The 22,500-nt window shown below is 39.5% G+C and overlaps 1 protein-coding gene across 1 annotated transcript in view; it reads left to right on the plus strand.

Annotated features, from left to right (window-relative positions):
• Positions 1-747: 747 nt before the first annotated feature.
• The window catches only part of LMF1 (lipase maturation factor 1), a 4,369,731-nt gene continuing 4,347,978 nt past the window's right edge, over positions 748-22,500 (plus strand). Inside the window, exon 1 of the mRNA XM_044089721.1 lies at positions 748-988. Coding sequence (XP_043945656.1) covers positions 760-988 — 229 coding nt within the window. The 5' untranslated portion in view covers positions 748-759. The remainder of the gene's footprint in view (positions 989-22,500) is intronic.

The raw sequence follows: 22,500 nt of genomic DNA on the forward strand, positions 1-22,500 counted from the left end.
TGCTTTCCCCTATTGTGGGCATTTCTGAGGCACTATAGGGTGGTGGTGGTGGGGCATGCCAGTCGGTGGGGAGAAGAAGACCCGCCATGGAAACAAACAGGCAAAAAGCAAAAAAAAAAAAAAAAAAAAAAAAAAAAACACGCGTGTAATGTTTACTCTACCCAACCCTCTTTGCTTACTCGTGTGTGTGTGTGTTGGGAGGTGATGACCGCGCTTGGGGGTTTGGTAAGTGTGTGTGGGTGCGTATATGATTTTGACCTTTACTATTTTGCTCTCAATTTAGCATTTATTAAAACAGCAGTAGGAAAAATACAGATGGCATAACGCTCTCTTTCAACAACTGAAATTGTACTGTATAACTGCATGTACCTTGTAACATACACTAAACAAAATGTGTCTGGTCTCTCTTTAATGAAAGTGAGTATTCCCAAAGACTAAGTTTTTCTTCTCATAGAACTTAATGCGTCACCCCACTAAATTCTCCTAAACATCCTGAAATGACAACTACATCGTCAAACAATGACACTCAGCACTGGATAGCTTGAATTATTAACGTTTACTAGCATGCTAGGGCCTAGGGGCTAATTTTACAAAATGTACACAAAACAAAACCTTACATTAATCATTAAAATCAATATGCTAACTTTTGTATTCCACATGAATCGGTCACTTGCTCACAATCAGCGACTGCCAACTGTACGAATGTCAAAACACCGTGTGCATTTTCCTGCTCATGCGCTTTGAGTGCAAACGTGAAACATGGCGGCGCCCAGTGAAGGAGCGAGTAGTGTAAATGCTTGTAACTTAAGACAGAGGCATGCAATGTCTGAGGTGCCAAAGTTGGACAGTAACCAGCAGAAAGCATACAATAAACAAAGTGATGAGCGTAAGGAAAGTAAAGAAAAGAATGAGACCGAGTTACAGTCCCTGAGTGGCAGTTTTTGGCTAACCAGAGTGGTGCTACTACGATCTTTAGCATTTATTTATTGTAAGTTTCAAACTGTTTTCTTTTATGTTGAAGCCTGTAATGTAAATGCAAACCGCAGTAAAAGCACCAATATTAATCACGTTTAATTTTTATCTTTGCATTCAAGTGAAACTGCCGACTTTGTGGTCTGAACTTTTTTTTTTTTTTTGCTGCATGTCATTTTCAAGTTTACAGAACAAGAAAACAAATATCATTTTAAAACTGTTTCACGTGCAGCCCTTCACTGTATGTGGAAGTTTGCTGTGCTGCCGAAACATAAGCAGGCAAGTCTGAGCTAGTGATGCTGCGTATTCATACCTGTCAACCTCTTAGAGCAAAAAATCTGGACAAAGCCATAAGTGAAAGTGGGACAAAGGCCCCAAAATAGGGACAATTTTTAAATGTTGCTCTTACAAACTTAGAAAGTTGATAGAATAACAGGTTTTACATTAGCATGCATTTTCTGAAGGGTATGAAGTCTGAAACTCAAATGTATGTCTTTTATGTTCTGGACTTCAATCTTTAATGAGTTGCCACTAATTTGCCAGAAAACCACAACTTTATGAAAATGGACCAAAAATATGGGGCAAAAATCTGGACATTCTGCAAAAAACTGTACAGTTGAGAGTTATGTCAGCATATTCTATTGCTAGCTAAAGACATGTTAATTAAGATATCTTGGCACAGTACCGGAAATTGTGTTACTCTTTCCAGATACTTATGCTTAATTCATTTATTAGTACAGGTTTACCTTCTCAGGGCTTTATCCCTAATTTCCCCTTTAATTTCCTACTTTATATAACCAAACTTAACCGTAGCAGCTGTAGTGATAATATATTTATTGTTTTTGTTTACTGCAATAAAGATGATGTATTATGTTGCACAAAGCAGACAATTGAGACACTATAGTTCTCTTGACGTTTTCTCATGCAGCTAAAGAAAGAACTGGGGCGGGTTATGTATATATCAGTGAGAGGGTCTTTCTGGTGCTATGATACTCCCTCATGCTGTATCCCCCATGTAGTAACTATTTTTCTCACCCAGTCTCTTCAGAAGCAGTTTCCTTATAGAACATCAGTAATATGATCTCTACCAGTTATTACTGTTAATTTGTTAAAAATTGTACAACTAAAGTATTACTGGGCAAGATATGTGAAAATATGGAAGTGTGTCTTTGGTACTGTGGTGGACAATTACTTTGTAGATAGTGGGAAAATCTGCATGGACTGCACTGCAAACCAAATTGTTAAAATGTATTTATTCACTTATTTCACTGGTGTGGAAAAATCAATAGTTAGTTCTCTGTGAGAGTGCTGTATTGTGAGCGAAACTGTGTTTTAGAAGTTTGTTGTAGCCTGGTTGTGATACATGGGCAACTGTTGTATGGTATTGCAAAATAGCTTATTGATAGTGTAGCATATTTGGCTTTGCATGTTTTCTAGAATGCACTGTAGGTGCTCAGTGCCTGAATTACATAAGGGCCAGGAAGGCTGCACTGCAGTAAATCTTTCTAACACAACTTTCCTGCAGAATACTGCTTACAATACAACCACTGCTACACTGTGTTACAGTGATACAGAGTTGTTTTACTATACCTACCTCTTTACCTTGTGTAGCAGAATTTATGGCATTTCTGGGAAGGTGTCCTAATTTGTCTGAGTTTTTACAATCTCAGAAGCAGTATATTTATAGTCCAGGGATGTGGAGGCATAGCCCCACATTGACGATGTATGGGTGCTTGAACCCTGCAAAAACATTTTGACAGTGCTTTACCATAATTATCTCGACTGTACTTAGTAAAATGTGTTTTTGCTAATGTTGTAAAAGTTTTGCAGAGCTGTTTTTTGCAAACCGGAATTCTTAGAACAAAGTGTAAGAGAGTAGGTACATAGGAAGTTACTAGGCTAATGGCACTAGGGCCCTTACAAGCCTAGCCAAGTTTTACCCTTATTTCCATGATCAGCACCTATTGCCCCATGTCCAAGAGGGACACAGGTGGAACCCCTGGGGGTGAATTTACGGTTACCCATCCAGTTCTACAGATTGCATTTGAAGAGGGCCAATGAGGTGCTCTGTTTGATATGAAGTGGGAGTCTGTTCCAAAGGTGTGGTAATTTCTGGGAGACAAATCTGTCCCTCAGGCACATTGTATTAATGTCACATACCAGGTAAAGGTCTTAAGAGTGAGTAACCCATGTACCATTTCACTTATGGAGATGCAACATTTCCAATAAAGCAGGGTCAGAGATTGCCTTATATGCAAGGCAGAGATTGCCTCTGAGTACTGTGTATGAAACAGAATAAAGTAACAGTAATTTCAGATAATCCACATAAGACAGATGCTGAAGACCTAGAATATTCCTTGTGAGGAACCATCGTGGTCTCTCCAGTTGCTGCTGGTAGTTGGAACGGTACATACCAAAAATTAGCCTGATGAGGGAAGAGTACAGGGAGGTTATAACTTCTTTTTTTTCTGGAGACAATGCCTTTATTTATGAGATGAGCAATATGGAATGCCCTTCATGCCACTGTGGAGACATGGTGGTCAAAGGTGAGGTTGCCCAGGACTGATCCTTGTGGAACACCACTGGTTACAGGTCTGCTTTTGGAGGTGGATTCCCCTATTTAGACTATATGGGTTCTATCAGTCAGTCATTTAGAGACCCATCTAATGATATTAGAGTTGATACCTAACTGGGTGAGTTTGTCAATGATGCCTGTGTGGGGGATAGTGTCAAATGCCTTGGCTAAGTCTAGGTAGGCAGTATGCACAGATTTCCCGTAGTCAAGGGCTTGGTGACTGTCTCAAAGAAGTCCACCAGGTTTACCAGGAATGCTCTCCCTTTGACAAATCCAAACTGAGTAGGGTCAAGTGTTTGGAGATTATCTATGTCTTTGTTGATAAGGTCCATGATGATTCGCTCCATGGCTTGCACATACAGCTAGTCAGGCTAATAGGTCTGTAGTTCCTGGGGTCAGTGGAAACACCACCCTTGTGCAAGGGAATAACGGTGGCCATTTTCCATTCAGCTGATACAAAGCTAGTGCTTAAATTATGATTGAAAAGAGTACCCAGTGATGTTGCTAATTCTTGTTGGAGCTCATGTAGGATGTAGCCTGGGATGTTATCGGGTCCCATAGATACTGTGTTCCTAGCCTTAGAGAGGGAGTTAACGACCTGCTCTTTAGAGATACAAGTTAGGGGACAGGTGACAGGAATGTCATGGGGTACGTGTGGTGGGGACAAGGAAGTGAAATTTTCACAGAACCTGTTGGCCAACAGGTTAGCTGTCCACAGGCTCAGTATATGTGATATCATTAACTACCAGTTTATCACAAATATGGACCTTTCATTTTTGGTTATGGCTGTAACTAAAGAATGCCTTATGGTTGACTTTAGTTGAGGAAACTAATTTGGATTCATAGTTCGCTTTGGAGGACATGTCTTATTTAAGCTGATGAGGAAGTGTTTCCAGTTTAGGACTCTCTCCCTCTTACTCTTAGATAGCAGTTTTTTACTCTTATTGTAAAGCCTGTTAATGGCAGTTGTGTTCACCAGGCAGGTTTGCTCTTCCTTGAGAAACCTGTTTTGGTCCTATCAGGTACAGCCAAGTCATTGCAGTTATACAGGTGTTTGTATAAAGCATTGGTGTAGAACTCGGAGTAGTTGCCAGTTCCATCTGATGGGGAGGTGCAGAAAAGCTATTTATACCATTACGTAAGAGGTTATGATCTGCTTTGGAGAAGTTTTTTAGTTTAGCTGCTGCTTGGGGAGGGGGTGATAGTTACTTCAACAGAGACTGATTTGTGGTCAGACCTCACTAGGGAAAAACCTCATAGTGGGGGTGCTGCAGTGGTCCCCCATATTTGTAAGCATCAGATCCAGGATGTTGGCGCTCCTTGTGGGGGTGTCAACCAGGTGGTCCATGGCACTGGAGTTAACAAAGTCAAGGAAACTTTGGGCAAGTGAGTTTGCACATGAGTAATTTACCCAGTCAATGGATGGGTAGTTAAAGTCACCCCAAACCATGGTGCTTGGAAGTATCTTGATAGACTCAAGTAGATCCATATAGGCAGAGTGGGTGTCCTGATTCATGGAGGGAAGTCCTGTATCTGGCAATGACTTAAATAGGTGCCCTACCAACAGTTAATTGAACCTGCGGTATCTCCAGGGAATCATGCTGGAGGTGTATTTATCTTTAGCAAAAATTTACACACCACCTCCTTTAGTTTTCACACCTTCAGTTTGTGGTCTGAACGTGTGGAAGGAGGTGTAACCTGGTATGGCTGGGATGCTCTCCACAGCCTTGCACCAGGTCTCCATCACTGCACAAATGTCTGTGTCTTTCAAGGGTGAGGACTGTTTTCAGTGAGTGCAGTTTCGTGTTAAGACTCCTAGCATTTAGAAGCATAACCTTGAGGTTGTTTTTAGATGGAGTTTTTACGTCGGAAATTTTGTCCTTGAGACAGTGCCTAAAAAAGGCAGTATGGGGAGAGGGTGATAGTTCCTTCAGCAGAGACTGATTTGTGGTCAGATCTCACTAGGGAAAACCTCACAGTGGGGGTGCTACAGTGGTCCCCCATATTGGTAAGCACCAGCCAGTAGCCGAAATCCCACTCGTGAAAGATGAAGACCGTCTCTGGCAAAGCATTGAGGTCTGTCGATCATGTTATCCCTGACTGACATATACTGGATCCTCTTAGAATGACATCAGAAACTATTGAAATCAATAATTTTCTGTTTGTATTGAGGCATCATCCTAGGTGAAGGTAAAATGCTGCTTAAGGCTAGGGATATACCTTCCTGAGACAAACAGTTTGAGAGCTCAGCCATGTCTCTTCATATAGTTCAGAGAGGTACGTCTCAAGTCGTTTACACCAACATAGACTATGACAGAGTCATAACTGTACCTGTTGTTGAGAGACTTGAGTGCATGTGTGATATGACATATCCTGACATTTGACAGGCAGCTGACTGTGACCTTTTCCTTATCCAGACTGGTGAGAGGGACATCTGTGTGTCTCATCATGGAATCACTTATGACTAATATGTTTGGTTTTGTGGTTTGCCTTAAGGGCTTGAGGGATGAGACACTGGTACGTGAGCTATTATGTGTACTGTGTACTGCAGAGGAAGTATTATGTGTAGTGTGCTTGTGTTTGTGTTTGGGAAGTCTCTGGATTTTAGGTATGTTTCTGGTGAAGACCTCTGCATATGTAGGTATGTGTGATGTGGGTTTGGGTGGAGTAGGAGGTGAGGTGTGCATGCTGACAACCCACTCATTGTCATATGTACTAACTGGTGTGTGAGAGAGCATGAATTCAAGGTTCTTAATATAGTTGCATCTCTCACATGTTGAGTTTGTGTGGACTAGGAGTAGAGGGTTGTCAGTGAACATGAGGAAGTTGCTACACTGCCTCAGGATGTCCATGTCAACCAAGCAGGCTGGGGAAACTGGGAAATTGTCTATCTATAGTGTTAGGTAAATTTATATGATCAGGAAAGCAAGTCATGCTTAGGAATGGCTAGTGGGTGAGATGTGTGTTGGTACTTCTGAATTTAGGCTTAGTGTTCCACCTGATAGTAGAGCAGGGCTGGGAAAAACCTCTGGAGGACCACAAGTTAAGTGTTAAGGGAAAATTTCACAAGTAATATGTTTGCGTCTAAATCACCAATGGTGACCACCACTGTGCGGCAGTGCACGATGGTGCGCTACATGCAGATAAGTGCAAACGCATGCCTTAAACAAAACAAGAAATAACCCTTTTAACTTAAACTAGCCAATAAAAACACTCTGTCTGAGCACTACTCCAATCACCCTCAATAAGACCCAGACAGCACTCTCCTCCGGCAAGGGTGCAGATGGGCCTTCAGCTCCAAGGATGGGTTGAATTTGATGCTCAGAAGTTACACAACAGACCCAGAAACAGCAAATCTGGAACTGGGCTATGCTACAGCTGAACTAGTACAGTATACAGTAAAATGTGGCAAAAAACAGACAATTCAAGAATGCAAATACAAATTAAACATGCAATATAAGAGCAAAAGCAGGCACTTACAGTTATTTGGAAGGAAGAGATGCCTCAGCTCTTTCAGTATCTCAGTAAAGAGCTGGTTTTAGTGCTCAAGTGATACCAGTCTAGATTTACCAAGTCTGAATCTAGCCTATGCTATAAAATGCAGAAGTACTAGAAATTCAAAGTGCAAAAAATGACAGTCACAGCAGAAAAAAACAATTTAAATCAGCAATTCCCAGCTTAGAAAGGTGTAGACCACTCTCTCCCACCACAAGAGTCTAGACCACAAACCTTTTTAATGTAAAACAACTGGTTTTAGAGCCTAGGTTCTTAAGCCAGAACTAAGACACTTCAGAAGACAGAAACAATAGGCCTTCAGCCAGCAATTTCAAGCTTAGAAGGGTGTAGTCTGTCCTCTCCTGCCACAAGAGTTTAGATCACAAATCCTGCCAATGTAAAATAACTGATTTGGAACACAAGTGCTTAAACAGGAACAAAGACGCTTAGCACAACAGGCACAGTAAGCCTTCACCAGAAATTCCCAGCTCAGCAAGGCAGAGGCCACTTTCTTCTCTCACAAGAGTGTAGACCGCAAACCTTTTTAATGTAAAATAACTGGCCTGAAGCCCAGGTCCTTAAACCAAAATTGAGAGACTTAGAGTATCAATTAAAATTTAATCAGGCAACTAACAGACAAGTAATAAGTGCAGCAGAATAAATGCAATTGAACACTTTAAGAACAAGCAACAAAAGCAAAAATAAAGTACCAAAGTAGGAAGAGACACAAATACAGTAAAAACAGCTGAAAAGTTTTTTTTAATCAGGCTACTAACAAGCAGCAATAACTGCAGCAGAATAAATGCAACTGAACACTTTTAAGAACAAGCAGCAAAAGCAAAATAAAATAAAGTAGGAAGAGACACAAATACAGTAAAAGCAGATGAAAAGTTGTTTTTTTAAGTAGAAAGGGGGGAAACAGAAAATAATTGAAGGTTAGGAAAATAAGGATGTGGGCCTTCCCAAGTGACCTCACTGTACTCAGTAGAATGAACTGATGTGATGGGACTGGGAGGAGTGTCCAATATAAAATTTATAGTAGAGGCGGATGACTCAAATGCCACCAAGTGTTAAGAACACGGCAACAATTGGGCAAGTGGGGTCTATAAATAGGACGTGTTGGAGAGATAGATATCTGTCCCAGAGACTTCCCATGCTTTGGAACAAGATTCCAATCTACATTAGGCAGCGCTCCTCGCTAACACTCTTCAAAAGAAACCTTGATGAGTGGATGGGAAACAGAAAGTTTACCTCGGGGATCACTTCAGTGTCTTTGTTGGACAGAGGTACAGGGAACTAATCTAAGGGGGCAGTGAAAACCAACACATTCTGGCTAGGCTTATAAATGCCTTTTGGCAGATAGCCTAGTACCTACCTATGAACCTGTATTACAAGATTGAAATTTATGTACTCAAATGCCTAAAGCTTGATCTGTAAATATCGAAAACTAAAAACCGCGAACGGCCACATCCACACAGGGAAATAATTCCCTTGGCCGTATAAAAAAAAAACAAACTTTTAAACTCAAATCAAATGGGGGTGCCCCCCCCCCCCCAACTAAATATACCAACTCCGAGATCACTCTACATTGGACAAAAGGGCAAATTCCACATAATGGCCAAGCAAATTCTTTCCCTGAAGAAAAATTCACGGAAGTGGCCGTTTGCAGTTTTTAGTTTTCGATATTTACAGATTGAGCTTTAGGTATTCGACTACCTAAAGTTTCAATCTGATAATATAGACCCGGCAAGTGGGTGGGAAAAATGGCGATAGAATCTGAACAGAAAAAGGAAGTGTAGTAACAAGCAGATGGGATTACTTTACAAGTGCAAGCAGTGATAAATTCAACCAATAAATAAATGCACCATAAGAATGTAAAATATCACTGAAACAGAGCAAGAGAAAAATTATACTTGTTATCAGTTTAGTAATCCAGATGGTCTTAGCACTCTAATTTTGTAGCCAGCCAGCCACAGGTAAACAGCTAGGCACAAAAGAGCAGTATCTACAAAGTTAATTCTTTTATGGCAGCAATATGAAAGACTTTTCTAAATACAAACCCTTAGGCCAATCAGATAAAAGCACTAAGAGCTAATGATCAGTAGTAAACTAAAAGTTTGTCAACAACAGTTTTTAAAATATTCAGTGTTTCTATGGTAGGGGGTCTCTCTGGATTTGTTCTCCAGATTCCTAATTACAAAGGAAAGCTATCCGTGCATCCTTCATCTTTGTTCTGCATAGTCATAACTGTTGTGTACATTATACTTCTTTGAAACTGAATCATTTTGCTTTCTTTGATTTTTTAATAGTTATATTTCAGTGTAATTGCTATTTTTATTCATGGAAATAGTGATATAATTTCATTACATTAACATAAATAGCTACTAATTAACATACAGGCACTAAATACATACATACATACCTATCATATTATTCTTCTTAGGTTCATGACAGCTTATCCTCAACTATGTGCTACTCGGTTTAGAAATTTGTTGTCAACCAAAAGAATACTAGGCTTTATATGGCCTTAATTGATTTTTTTCAGAACTGTTCATTCATTTTTACAAGCATTCACCAGGGGCCTCAGTACTTCATTTGTCCAGGGATTTATCTTTTTTATACATCCCAAAGCCAAAGTTTCCAGAGGGCTGTGCAATGTAGTTTGTAATTTTTTAAATACTGCAAGACAGCTAGCATGCTTCACCATCCATCACCACACACAAAGGTATTAAGCTGACCCTCAAAGTTTCATGGATGAACTGTTTACTATGAAAGCCATCTCAAAAGTAAGGCTGCCCTTGTAATACTTGGTCTTTACCTTGTCATCTGCCTCCCTGAAAGCCATAGGCTTTGTCAGAACTTTGGTCACTCAGTCTGTACCTGGGAACATTGCCTTTGTACCAGAACATCAACAGAGGGCAGTAAACTTTGTTTAGACGTGTAGATGTTTCAGAAGATTTTTAGGTAAGAGAAATACTCACATTGCTGTAATGCTTTCTTAAATGTTATTGCCCCCCTCTGTAACCCTGAGACCACCACTGGTTATTTGCCCATTTGTTCCATTAATCTCTGCCATCTTGGCACACTGGAAGGGGGAGATGAGAGCTTGGTAGTTTAACTATCATTGTTTGGAGTTTAGGAGTTCTTAAATAGGCTGCTTATGCCTCTAATGGTCTAGATAGTACAATGCAATGCCTACTTCTCTGAACCAATGCAGTATTTGGTGGGCTCACTCTTTTGCAGGAATTATGCCCTATATGGCATTCCTATTGAGAGAATTATTTATTTATTTTATTTTATTTCTTATTTTTATTGACATTAGGCATATACATATTTTCAGGGTAGGTACAAAGGATTATTATAGACATGAATGAAATTTTGCCAGGACACATTGAATAATCCCCTATTGTTTTTTGCTTACCAGAAGAAGAGATGGGAAGTCCATGCCAGAATGCTTTGCAGCAGACTTTGTCAGGAAAATGGTAGTAGTTTTTTTCCCACCTGCTCAACTTTTCAGTTGAAAATTGTGGATTTAAAGAAGCTACAATGAGGGAGAAGATAAACAATATGAATAAAGGTATTTCTATGGCTTTTACATCCTGAAGATAACCCATTGTCAGACACTTAGCTGCCAAGGTGGAGTGCTGTGACTAACTTGCAAGTAAAGATGCCTCCCCCAGCTTAGCATGATCTGCTGATATCACTTGGGCATGACACACCTGCACACGAGTCAGAGAACTGGTTCTGCTGCAGAAATGCCTGATTCTCAATAGTGGAAAGCAGTGCTGCAAAGGAAGCCCTGTGGAGAAGCAGTAGGACATAAGCAGTGAAGGTGTTTGTGCTCCTATGATAAATGTTGCATGCATAAAGTACAAAGCTTTGAGGCCTCCCTGTGCAGCGATGACATGTGGCTAAAAGTACTGCAACCCGTAGGACTGAGGGCAATGGAAGTAAGGGCATTCATACATCTTGGCTATTGGAGGATTTGTGCTTAACTTTGGAGTATTTTGGCAGATGGAAACAAAAGAAAACAGAATGTCTTTGGAAATATTTCACTATTTTCAATTTAGTAGGGAATTTAAAAAGTTGTGTGCAAGTACAGATCAGATGTAAAAGAGTTAACTCTTGATACCATAAAGAGAAAGCTAAATCAGTATTGTGATATCTAAATGTAACCCAGAAGCATCATTGGCATAATTTATCAGCTGAGGCTGGAAAGCAGTAGCAGTGTCTAATATGAATAACAAATAAAACAAATACCAGCCATTGTGTGGTATAGCAGTGACAGGGAGTTGTTAGATGCAAGAAAACCCAAATGTTGCTTCTGTTGTGGTTGGGAAGATTGTATAAATGTTATTTGTGAGAGAAAAAGATGAGCAGAGTGTGGGGAATGTGTGTGTGTGTGTGTGTGTGTGTGTGTGTGTGTGTGTGTGTGTGTGTGTGTGTATAGAGAGAGAGAGAGAGTGTGTGCACAAAAAACTGAAATATGTAAATTAAATGTTGGTTATTAGGCTATTCTTGGTCTGACATTGATAAAGACAGAAAGACAACAGACAATAGTGCAAGTATGAGAACTGCTGAAGAGAGCAGAAGAAGAAGCAGACAGTGGTTGAAATATAATAGCAATGGAACAGCATAGTATTTAGAAATTGAAAAGGAGCAGGATGCAAATTAAATCATGCATATAAACAGATTTGAATTGTTAAAAAAAAAAAAAAAAAAAAGAATATATGCAAGGTACTTGGAACACAAAAGAATAGACTGAAATATTGATAACAGAAAAGTCAATTAAAAGAAAAAAAATGGAAAATTATAAGAAGTCTACCAATCACCGTAGTAAAAAAAAAATTGTAATAACTTTAGTGAGTGGTATGACATCACGGAAATGAGGCACAGAATTTAGGGTTAGTATAGGGAAGAATGATCTAATGTAACTTGTTTGGGATATTAGTAAAGTGTAAAATTTTTAAGAAAGAAGCAGATACATTTTCGCGTAGAAAAATGTCGTGGTCATTAGGCCTAGAACAGTTTTCAGAAATTGTTCTTGTGAAGATATAGGCTTTAACTTTACATCAATACCAGCACTTATTAATAATTGATTGGCTTTTGGAGCATTTAGCAAACCGAGCACTGCTGCCTTGTGTTACTGTACAGCACTAGCCACACCCAAATAAGCTCTATACAGTTCAGCTCAGTGCAAAGTTAAAACCTCTGTCTTTCCAGGAATTCACCCACCTCAGTCTCATTCCAGTACTTTACAGAGCACATGCAGGCAAGTACACACACCACACTATCCCATGCACTGTGATTTTCAAGAGGACTGGTAATAACTTTTTAATGCCGTTACCCCTTGCTTTTATATTAACTTGCTGCAACAAGCCAGAGAAGTCTGGCATACCAGGGTCACAAACACTGTACTCTGTTAAAGTGAGCCAAAAGTTCTGGTAGTTTATGGTAGCTTTAGTACTCTATTCTGAACATGGCTTTATTTAAGTTATGCAGTACAATCTAAAATTAAATACACCAAGAAGTATGTACTTCCACAAAGAAAGGTAAAATAAAAATTTTGAACAGATATAAAAAAAAATGGTTAGGTAACTAGTCGTGACTCTATACAAGACAATGATGAATGCAGTCTGTCTACCTGGAGCCTACAAATAATTCAGAGGCTAAGCACATAGACATGAGCTCACTGATGCTTGAAACAAGTAGTCTTTTTTTTCTCAGATACAGGTAACACAAACATTTATAAAAACCACATAACACTTCCATAGGAAAGGACAAATCTTAACCAAGTGTGTGTACTCGGTGTCTGACTGACCTGAATACACGCAGTCTGAACTGAGATAACATTTCCCATTTAACTGAAGAATAGCTTAATAATCCCATTCCTGTGAGCCCCAGCCACCCCTTGCTAGGCATTCTACTGTAATCACTCAGGGACCCTTCACAGACCTTCCCTCCTCAGCACGGTCTTTCCCTAATTCCCCCCACCTCTTTCTGACAGTACCTAATAGTACTGCTTCCCACTCAACCTTACTTTGCAGGCAGGCTTCACCAACAACAGTCACTGCACTCACCTCTAGTGTTCCCCTAAGCTGTCTCACAGCCTTTTACCCAACACACTGATTGTTTTTTTGCGGCCGCTTACCTTCACTGCTGGTGCTTCCCTGCTCTAGTCGCCCTCGCTCCAGGAACGCTCACTCCATTCCCCTACCCTGTGCCTCCAATTCCCACCCGCCCCCACTTGTTGCAGATTTCTCTCAACCCCATATCATCTGACCCCTCAGCCACACCCACTAGCCACTCCCAATCACACACACACACACACACACACACACACACACACACACACACACACACACACACACACTCAATGATAGACTCCATACCACAACTTTAAACACCAGCCACTTCACTCCCTTTTCCCCTATCCAGTCACATTCTCTGCACCTACAATTACTCCTATATATTTTGACACTACTCACAGTCCTAATCTACCCACTCCCTCCTCAAAGGCACACACCATCAATTTTAAACCTACACCCCTGCAACTATGTCCTATACACCTCACTCCCACTTACAAAACACTCCCCTACTGCTACTCTCCTTACTCATATGCCTCTTTCCAGCCTCTGTTATCACCTCATAGCACCACTCACTCATCAAACATAATTACCTTAAATCCCCCATCTTACCCCTTACCACTACTAACCCCTACAAACATACAGTCACATCCCCATCCAGTTATAGCCAAATCATCTTTCAAGTCACCTTCCCAGTCTATTATGTCCCATAATCCAAAAAAAAACCAAGCCTCAGATTCCACTCTCTAATGATGTTATACCTCAAAACAATTATCAGCATTGCAGTCCAATTGCTACTAGGAGGAGATATCCGGCCCAACAACAATCTCTAACAACACACTAAACTCCCACCTACCACTTAAACATAAACCTACCGACCTACTAATACTCAACTTGAATATTCTCAGTATTATGAGCAAAATAGAAGAGCTGCATTCAGCTATCGTCCTGAACAACCCTGATATAATACTTATTACTGAGGCATGGCTTAAGCCTCATATCAAGGATAACTCCATAACCCCTCCTGGATATAACATTCAAAGAGGAGACAGACTTCACAAAAAAGGTGGAGGTATTGCCCTACTTTGGTTTTACTCCAGCTACTACAAAAAGAACTCCCTAACTCCATTAACACAGAAATGATATGTGCCATACTCCTCTTAAACCAGCACAAGCACCTGAACTTACTCGGGATCTGTATACACCCAGGAGACAACCTAACCACCCTAGAGTCAGTACTCCACTGGGCTTCCCACTCTCTCCCCCAAGAAACCTTAGTCCTAGGCAATGTCAATATCAACTGGAACTCTATCCACTCACCAACACCCACCAATCGCATAAACCTATATAGTTTCACTCAACTCATCCAATCACCCACACACCTTGATAAGTCCACAAAAAGGGAATCCATGACTGGATCCTCACAAACCAGCCCAACACTGCCCATCAAAGTGGAACACTGCCTAACTCTCTCAGTGACCACAATCCCACTTTCAACCTTGGACACAGACTTAAATCCATAAACTCCCCCACCCTTCTACAAACCCATGCCCACAAAAAACTTCCCCACAGATCACTTCTTAGAAGCCTTAGAATCCTGCAACTGGTCTCCCATCAAAACCCTCCCACTAGACAACACAGTAGAATATTTCAACTCCAAATTTCTAGACATCATCAACCATCTAGCCCCAATCAAGACAATTAGAATACATAGCAACCCTGCCCCCTGGCTACAAAACACAACAAGGGCCTTACTAAAGGAGAGGGATAAAGCTTGGAGAATCTGGCATCAACATAAAACACCCACAATTAGGCAAGCCTTTCTCGGACTTAGAAACAAAGCAAAGAAACAAAGTTAAGACTGACAAGCTAAAACACTATACTTCCCCACAAAGGAAACACAGGAGCAACAGCCTCATCGAACAACATCCTCCAGCCCGGTAAAGGCACTACACCCCCACCTAATATAGTAGGTACAAACTTAGACATAGCCTCCAGTTTCAATGACTACTCTACCTCCTCTATACTTAAACTCATAAGTGATACAACCCTCCAACCCCCTAAACCCCAGGCAAACACCATCCCCTTTCTCACTCAAGCCAGTATCAACCATCCAAAAACTCTTAGCAAAACTTAAACTAACCACCCTCACTGACAGTCTTTCTGCCGAATATCTCCAACTCACATCCAGGGCCATAGCCTACCCCATCACACTACTAATAAATAGATCTGTTACTGAACACACTGTTCCAACCTTGTGGAAAACCTCTTTCATCATCCCCCTTCACAAGGGCGGCCCCTCTACCGATCTCTCTAATTACCGACGCATCGCAATCCTGTCAGCCCTATCCAAAATTCTAGAAAGGGGCATTCACCATCAACTCATCACCCACATTCTCTCCAACAACTTACTATCCAATTCACAACATGGCATCCGCCTATCCTACAGCACCACCACTGCCTTAATTAACTTCACCAACACCATAAACATATACAGGACCCAAGGTAAACTTGTCTCTGCCAACTTTCTAGACTTATCCAAAGCATTTGATACATTTTCCCACAATAAACTCCTAACCTGCCTCTCTGATCTCAACCTTGACAGCCCCATCCTACTCTGGTTTAATAGCTGTCTTAACAACATCCATCAGTCTGTCAAATGGCTTCCCCCTCTCTCCCAGTCACAGTTGGTATACCCCAAGATTCCATCCTCGGCCCCATCCTGTTCAACATCTTTACAAACCAACTATACAAACTGAAATAGTCCAGTACGTTGACGATACAACCCTGATCTGCTCCGCATCCAACATACAACTTCTCCATCTTAAAACTCAACAATCCTTCACTGAAGTAGAAAATTGGCTAAACAAATCCCAATTAATATTAAACCCAAAGAAAACACAACTTATGTTGTTCCACCCAGCAAAGACTTATGTTACTACCTTCTCTATAACCTCAGCTAACAAGACCCTCATCACCCCAGTTCCAGAAGCTAAATTGGTAGGATTTACAATCGACCAACAACTAAAATACAGTAAACATTATTGTCCCCAAAGTCCATAAAAAGCTAGGCACCCTCTATCACTGTAAAAAAGTTCCTAACTTCCGAGGCTAGAATCGCCATAGCCAGAACCAATCTGTTAGCAGCACTACTGTATGCTTGCCCAGTGTTAACAAACCTAAATAAAACTGACTTTAATAAACTCTCCACATGCTATAACAAAATCACCAGGTTCGCTGCCAATGCCAGATCATGCCAATCTCTACATACACTACACTGGTTAGAATTCCCAAATTTACTACGATACCACCATCTCAACCTAGCACACCAGATTTTATATAATTCTGAAAAAACCTTGCCCTGACCGGCCTGCTAAATTTCTACAATTCAATTAGACAGTTATGATCCAGTAACAAAGCTCTGATAGAAAATAAAAATGAAACCACAAATGACAGTATAAATCCAATAGCCTTTTAATGCTGCTCCACACACTAAGCGCTTTCACCATAAATCACTGGCATCATCAGAGTGAATGGTAGCTGTACCCAAACTCCTTTCATATACTTCTCAATCACTAATTATTAAATTAAGCATAAAACACAATCATCTTAAAGCTAAACTTCAAACTAATAATATGGACATTTCCACTATTGACAGTAATTCGTCGTGTGTATTAGATGATTCATTGTGGAACTCTGGAAATTGTATGCCCGTTTGTAAGGTTTTTAAAAAGTCTGGATTTAACATATATAGTTTCAGTGCCATGGTTATAAAAGAAGCCCACCATGACCTTTTGAGTAAGGGTTTTTCTTTTGTTCCAGAGTACAATTTCAGTGTTGTTGATGTTTATTCCAGTATAAGGTTATACACTAGACAGTTAAATTTGGCCCTTTTTTTCAAAGATCGAACTGATGTAATAAATAAGTTGACATTTGGTGGTTTAACTAGAAAGAGTACATTTATACCACCATCCAATAGTGATGTTTATACCACCATCCAATAGTGATGTTGCAATGTTTGAAAAAATGTGTATTGGAGGGGTTTGGAATGTTACTAAAGTGAAACAAGATGTTCATTATGTCGCCAATTTAACCAGGGATGAAACAAATGCATTGGTTGAATTGGCAGGTTGTAACGAACTTAATGAAGCCTGACAAGGGGGGAGGGGCGGTCATTATGTCACAGTTTCATTATATTGCTAAAATGCAAGACATAGTTGACGACCCCACCACTTATTTATGGGTTTCTTGGAATGAATTGAATATAGCCTACCACAAGATAGATTTATTCCTTTTGGATGCATTATACCAGGGGGCAATAAATTGTGAAGAGTACCATTTTTTGAATGTGGAACACCCGGTCACTCCTGCTGTGTTTGGTATTCCTAAAATCCACAACAATATTAATGATCCTCCATTCAGAGCTATAGTGTCATCTAAGGGTTTAAAGACTGAACCCATGGCAGCGTTTGTGGATAAAGATACACAGTGAGTGATGGCTGGGGTTCAACACATTTTGAAAGATTCTTGGCACTGCCGACAAAGGTTGAACACGATAAAAATAATGATAGGGAGTGGTCATTTTTAACTATTGACATAATCAACCTGTTTACAGTTATACCACATGAGGATGGTATAAATTACTTTACACAAAGTTTAGTGAATAGTGGACACCTAGGTAGTGACAAAATAAATTTATTGATATCATCTATGAATATGGTACTTAAAAATAATTTTTTGTCCTTTGAAGGTGAAATTTTTCATCAAGTTTCAGGAGTGGCTGTGGGGGTAAAATGCGCCCCTAGTTTTGCCAATTTGGTTTTGCTCCAATGGGAGGAAGAATTTGTTCTGAATTCACCATTTAAAGACACAATTGTCCTTTACAATCGATTTTTGGATAATGTCCTGGTACTGGATGGGTAATTGCGAAGAAGCTAGGTTATTTGTAGAATACCCTAATACTACAACACCTTTTTTAAAATTTACCAGTAAGTGGGACAGCCAAACAATTGAATTCTTGGACATCAGGTTAACAAAAACCTCAGAAGGGCTTGAGAGCAATATGTTTAGGAAGGAAACACACCGTAATTCATTGCTCCGTTGTCATCCCCCACATCAACGTAGGGGTATTGTAAAAGGTGAGATGGTCAGGCTGTCAAGGCTTATTAGCGATAACCAAGTTCTGAAACAAGAGTTATATATATTGATAAGGATGTTTCTCGATATAGGTTATCCCTTGAAAATGTTGACTAAAATACGTAACGAGGTATTAAGTAAGAGAGAGACCACTTTTTCATCCATTCTCAAGGGGAGCAACATTGAATTTGAGAGAACAGTTAACAACTACAGTATTTCAGATTCAAGGGCATTAGTCCTAAATATAACAATCAAATACATGGGATAGTGGATCCCATACGTATAGCGTGGGATCTGTGTTTTGACTGTGAACTGAAACGTGTTCTAGGGTGTTTCCCTAAAGTAGTTTTCTCAAGGGGTAGAAATATAAAGGGGTTCTTAGAAGCACATAGGCCCGGATGTACTCTTTCTATAATGAATAAATGTGGGACTTGTAAGTCTTGTAGATTCATCAGTGATGGACCTTATGTAAGTGTCCTGAGTTATAACAGAATTATTTCATGTCTGGGTAGGGTTAATTGCAACACTCGAGAGCGGTGTATTTAGCTATGTGTACCAGCTGTAGCACATTTTACGTAGGTAAAACTATTCATAGGTTGAGAGACCAGATAGTTGAACACCTTAGGGCCATTAGAAACAGAGACCCCCACAATGCTTTATATACGCATAGTATTGTATGTACCAATTTTAAGAGATTTCTATTTTTTGTAATTGATAGGGTAATGTACAATGAAAGGGGTGGTGATGAAAAATTAAAAGTGGAACTTTTGGAATATAAGTGGCAGGTCATTTTAAATGCAACAACACCACCTGGGTTGAATGCTTTTATTTCTATAGGGCCAGTTTTGAAACATCGAGCCACTAAAATTTAGATATGTGGCTTTTATTCATATTGTTGTTGATTTATTTTAGTGTATTTATATTAGGTGGAAATGCTTAATATTTTTGAGTTTTTTATATTTAGTATAATTATTAAGATTTGTATATGTGGGTTGTAATTGTATTATATGTATGGGTCTTTGTTGTTTGAAGTTTAGCTTTAAGATGATTGTGTTTTATGCTTAATTGAATAATTAGTGATTGAGAAGTGTATGACAGGAGTTTGGGTACAGTTGCCTTTCACTCTGATGATGCCATTGATTTATGGTGAAAGCGCTTAGTGTGTGAAGCAGCATTAAAAGGCTATTGGATTTATACTGTCGTTCATGGTTTCATTTTTTTTTTTACAACTTTATTACCTATTGGATATTTGTCTTTTTGCCTGATAGAAAATATCCTGTGTAAAAATAGCTCTGGGGAATCTATCTTCCCTCACGAAGTTGCAAAAATATGGAATACCCTGCCTCCTGACCTCAGACTGCAAAAATGTAGATCCGCTTTCAAAAACCTTCTGAAATCTTATTTATACACCATCCATTTATGTAATTGCAGTGGACCTCCCTGAAGTCCCATCCTGCTGGAGGATGTTATCTCCTGATGCTTTAGACAAACAAATAATACTGTGTTCCACTTATTCTCATTGTACATACTGTAAATATTGTCTGTATGCCTATACTATACTATTGCTCTGTAATGTAAAAACACTGCACCTACCCTTGTCTATGAAGTGTATGAATCACGTCTGTACTTTATCTCTGTGTTAATAGCCTGTTAACCTTTCTGCACATGTTTCCTAAACTTTGTCACCTTGATTGTTACTGTAAATTGTTCATTACTCTGTAACTGTTTGGAACTTTTCTCTCCAGGTGTCCACTGAAAATGGGACTGTCCTGGTAAATAAATGCTAAATAAATAAATAAACTGAAGAACTCTTGTACTGAAGCAACACTGGCAAATGTGAATTTAATCATCTTCTTCTTCTTTCGGCTTTTTCCCTGTTAGGGGTCGCCACAGAGGATCACCTGTCCGCTCATGATTGGCAGTGGAGTTTTACGGTGTCGAGTTGCCAGCCCGATGCCCAACCTTCCACAGTAGGCACACACACTCACACCTAGGGCCAATTTAGATTGTCCAATCTACCCACAGCATGTCTTTGGGATGTGGGAGAAAACCGGAGCACCCGGAGGAAACCCACACGACTACAGGGAGGACATGCAGACTCCGCACAGAAGGCACCCCAGCCGAGAAACGAACTGGAGAACCTCTTGGAAATGTGAATTTAATAATGTCTTCTTATACAGCCTCCCTGTACTTCCTTGTGCTGAGTTAGAGTTTTAAATCCAAATGGCTTTATCCTGAATCAGACTAAAATCTTGCAGTCTATCAGATTGTAGCAGCTTTTGACAGGAAGTATTGCTCTACAAATGTACATATACACGTAATAGTTTTACTTTCTAAGGTTTTGCTGCATTTCTACAGTAAACAATTAGTTGTCTTCACACCTTGACATATTTCACATATTTGCTTCATTACAGCTGTAATTATAAACAATGAATGACAGAAAAGAAATTATGTGGTACCAGGAGAGTGTTACACATAGATAAAAATGATATAAGAAAATGTTAATTGTATGCATACCCTGAATATGAGAGAATTTTTTGAAGCATGTAGCCTTTCTCTATAGGGAATATGACTGTTGTATGGACAGGTGAGTTTACCTTATACTACAAGTGGAGCTCTGGACGTTTGTATTTTAACTTTCAATAGCTGTGTCCTGAACATTTTGACAAAATCAGATTGTATCCTCACTGTTCAAATACATGTTTCTAAATCTAGAACCATAAAAGTTAATAACCAGGTGTAAATGGCAAACAGTTAAGCATACACTGGTCTTTACAACAGTAGCATTCAGCAGATTCTAGGGCTTCAGCTGCTTTTTTTTTAAGTCACAATGAATACAGCAAATTATTCATTTTGTAATATTTTTTAAATCAATTTAAAATACCTCAGTAACCACTCAAGCTACACATTTGCTGTCAGCAGCATTTTGTTAATCTGAGTGTGACTCTACATATGAGGCTAAGTAGTCTTGCTTGTGATGCATGGCTATTGATTTTTTTATTGAAATATGAAAATTAATCATGGTACAAATAAATACTATAAAGCAACATTTCCTCTCTCTTTAGCCACATTAGGCAGAGATCATGAATGCTTTATGATGAAATTTTTGTTACTTGTATTTAGAATGCTTTTTGCAGTTCTTTATGTAAAAATGAACAGGCAATATTAATCACCTGGAGGTGTCAGTAGGATGATTTCAGGAAATCTTCTTGGGCCAGATTCCAAAAACTTGCACTCCTTGCAAGTAACTTACTGTGTCCAGTGTAATGCCTAGCTATAAAGCAGATGTACACCGAGAACAAGTCTTTCAAAATTGAGCCCATGAATTGTCAACAGGATTTAATTAATTGGTTGTGAGTTAGATAATAAACTGCTTAAAGTAAATATTGACTGAAGCATACTTGAATGATATTGGAAAACAAAAATATATTTTATCTCTCTATCTATCTCTCTGTGTTGTGTGTGTGTGTGTGTGTGTGTGTGTGTGTATATATATATATATATATATATATATATATATATATATATATATATATATATATATATATATAAATGTGTGTGTGTGTGTGTGTCTGTGTGTGTGTGTATATCTAGCTACGTCAAAAGAACGAAAGACCACATTACTGAAGACGAAATGAATGAGATGACATCACAGAAACATCACTTTCACGAACAACCAGAATGCAGAAGGATTTCACTGGGTAAGTAACCAGGTGGTCAACAAGGGGAAAATGCCCTTTTCCCCTCTGTAGTGCAATCCCGGATTTGGTATATTTAGTTAGGGGGATGTAGGGGGCACAGCCCCCCACATTGTGGGGGGTATAGTCCCCAACCTGGGTGGGTTTGAGGTAGTGCAGTGTGTTTCTTTGTTAGATGATGGCCTGTCAGATACTTACCCTGTGAAGTCTTTCGGCATTCTGGTCATTCATGAAAGTGAAGTTTCACCAATGTCGTCTCATTCATTTCGTCTTCAGTAATTTGTTCTTTTGAAGTAGACCCATATATACCCGGAAGACATTTTTTTCAAGTAATTTCTTATAGAAGTAGAAGTGTCTGTACAGTACTGAAACAGACTAGTCTTTGGATCTAGTGAGAGGAAAGAACATAACATCCTCTGATTTTTTGGGTTCAGAGGCAGGAATGCTACTTTTTGAGCCACCAATTTCAAGAACTCTGTCTCTCTAAATACAGATAAATCTGCACCAGCCACTTATTTCCATTTGCCTCTCAACTATT

This window comes from Protopterus annectens, chromosome 12.part0 (assembly GCF_019279795.1).
Source record: "Protopterus annectens isolate FY-2018-M chromosome 12.part0, PAN1.0, whole genome shotgun sequence".
NCBI lineage: Eukaryota > Metazoa > Chordata > Ceratodontiformes > Protopteridae > Protopterus > Protopterus annectens.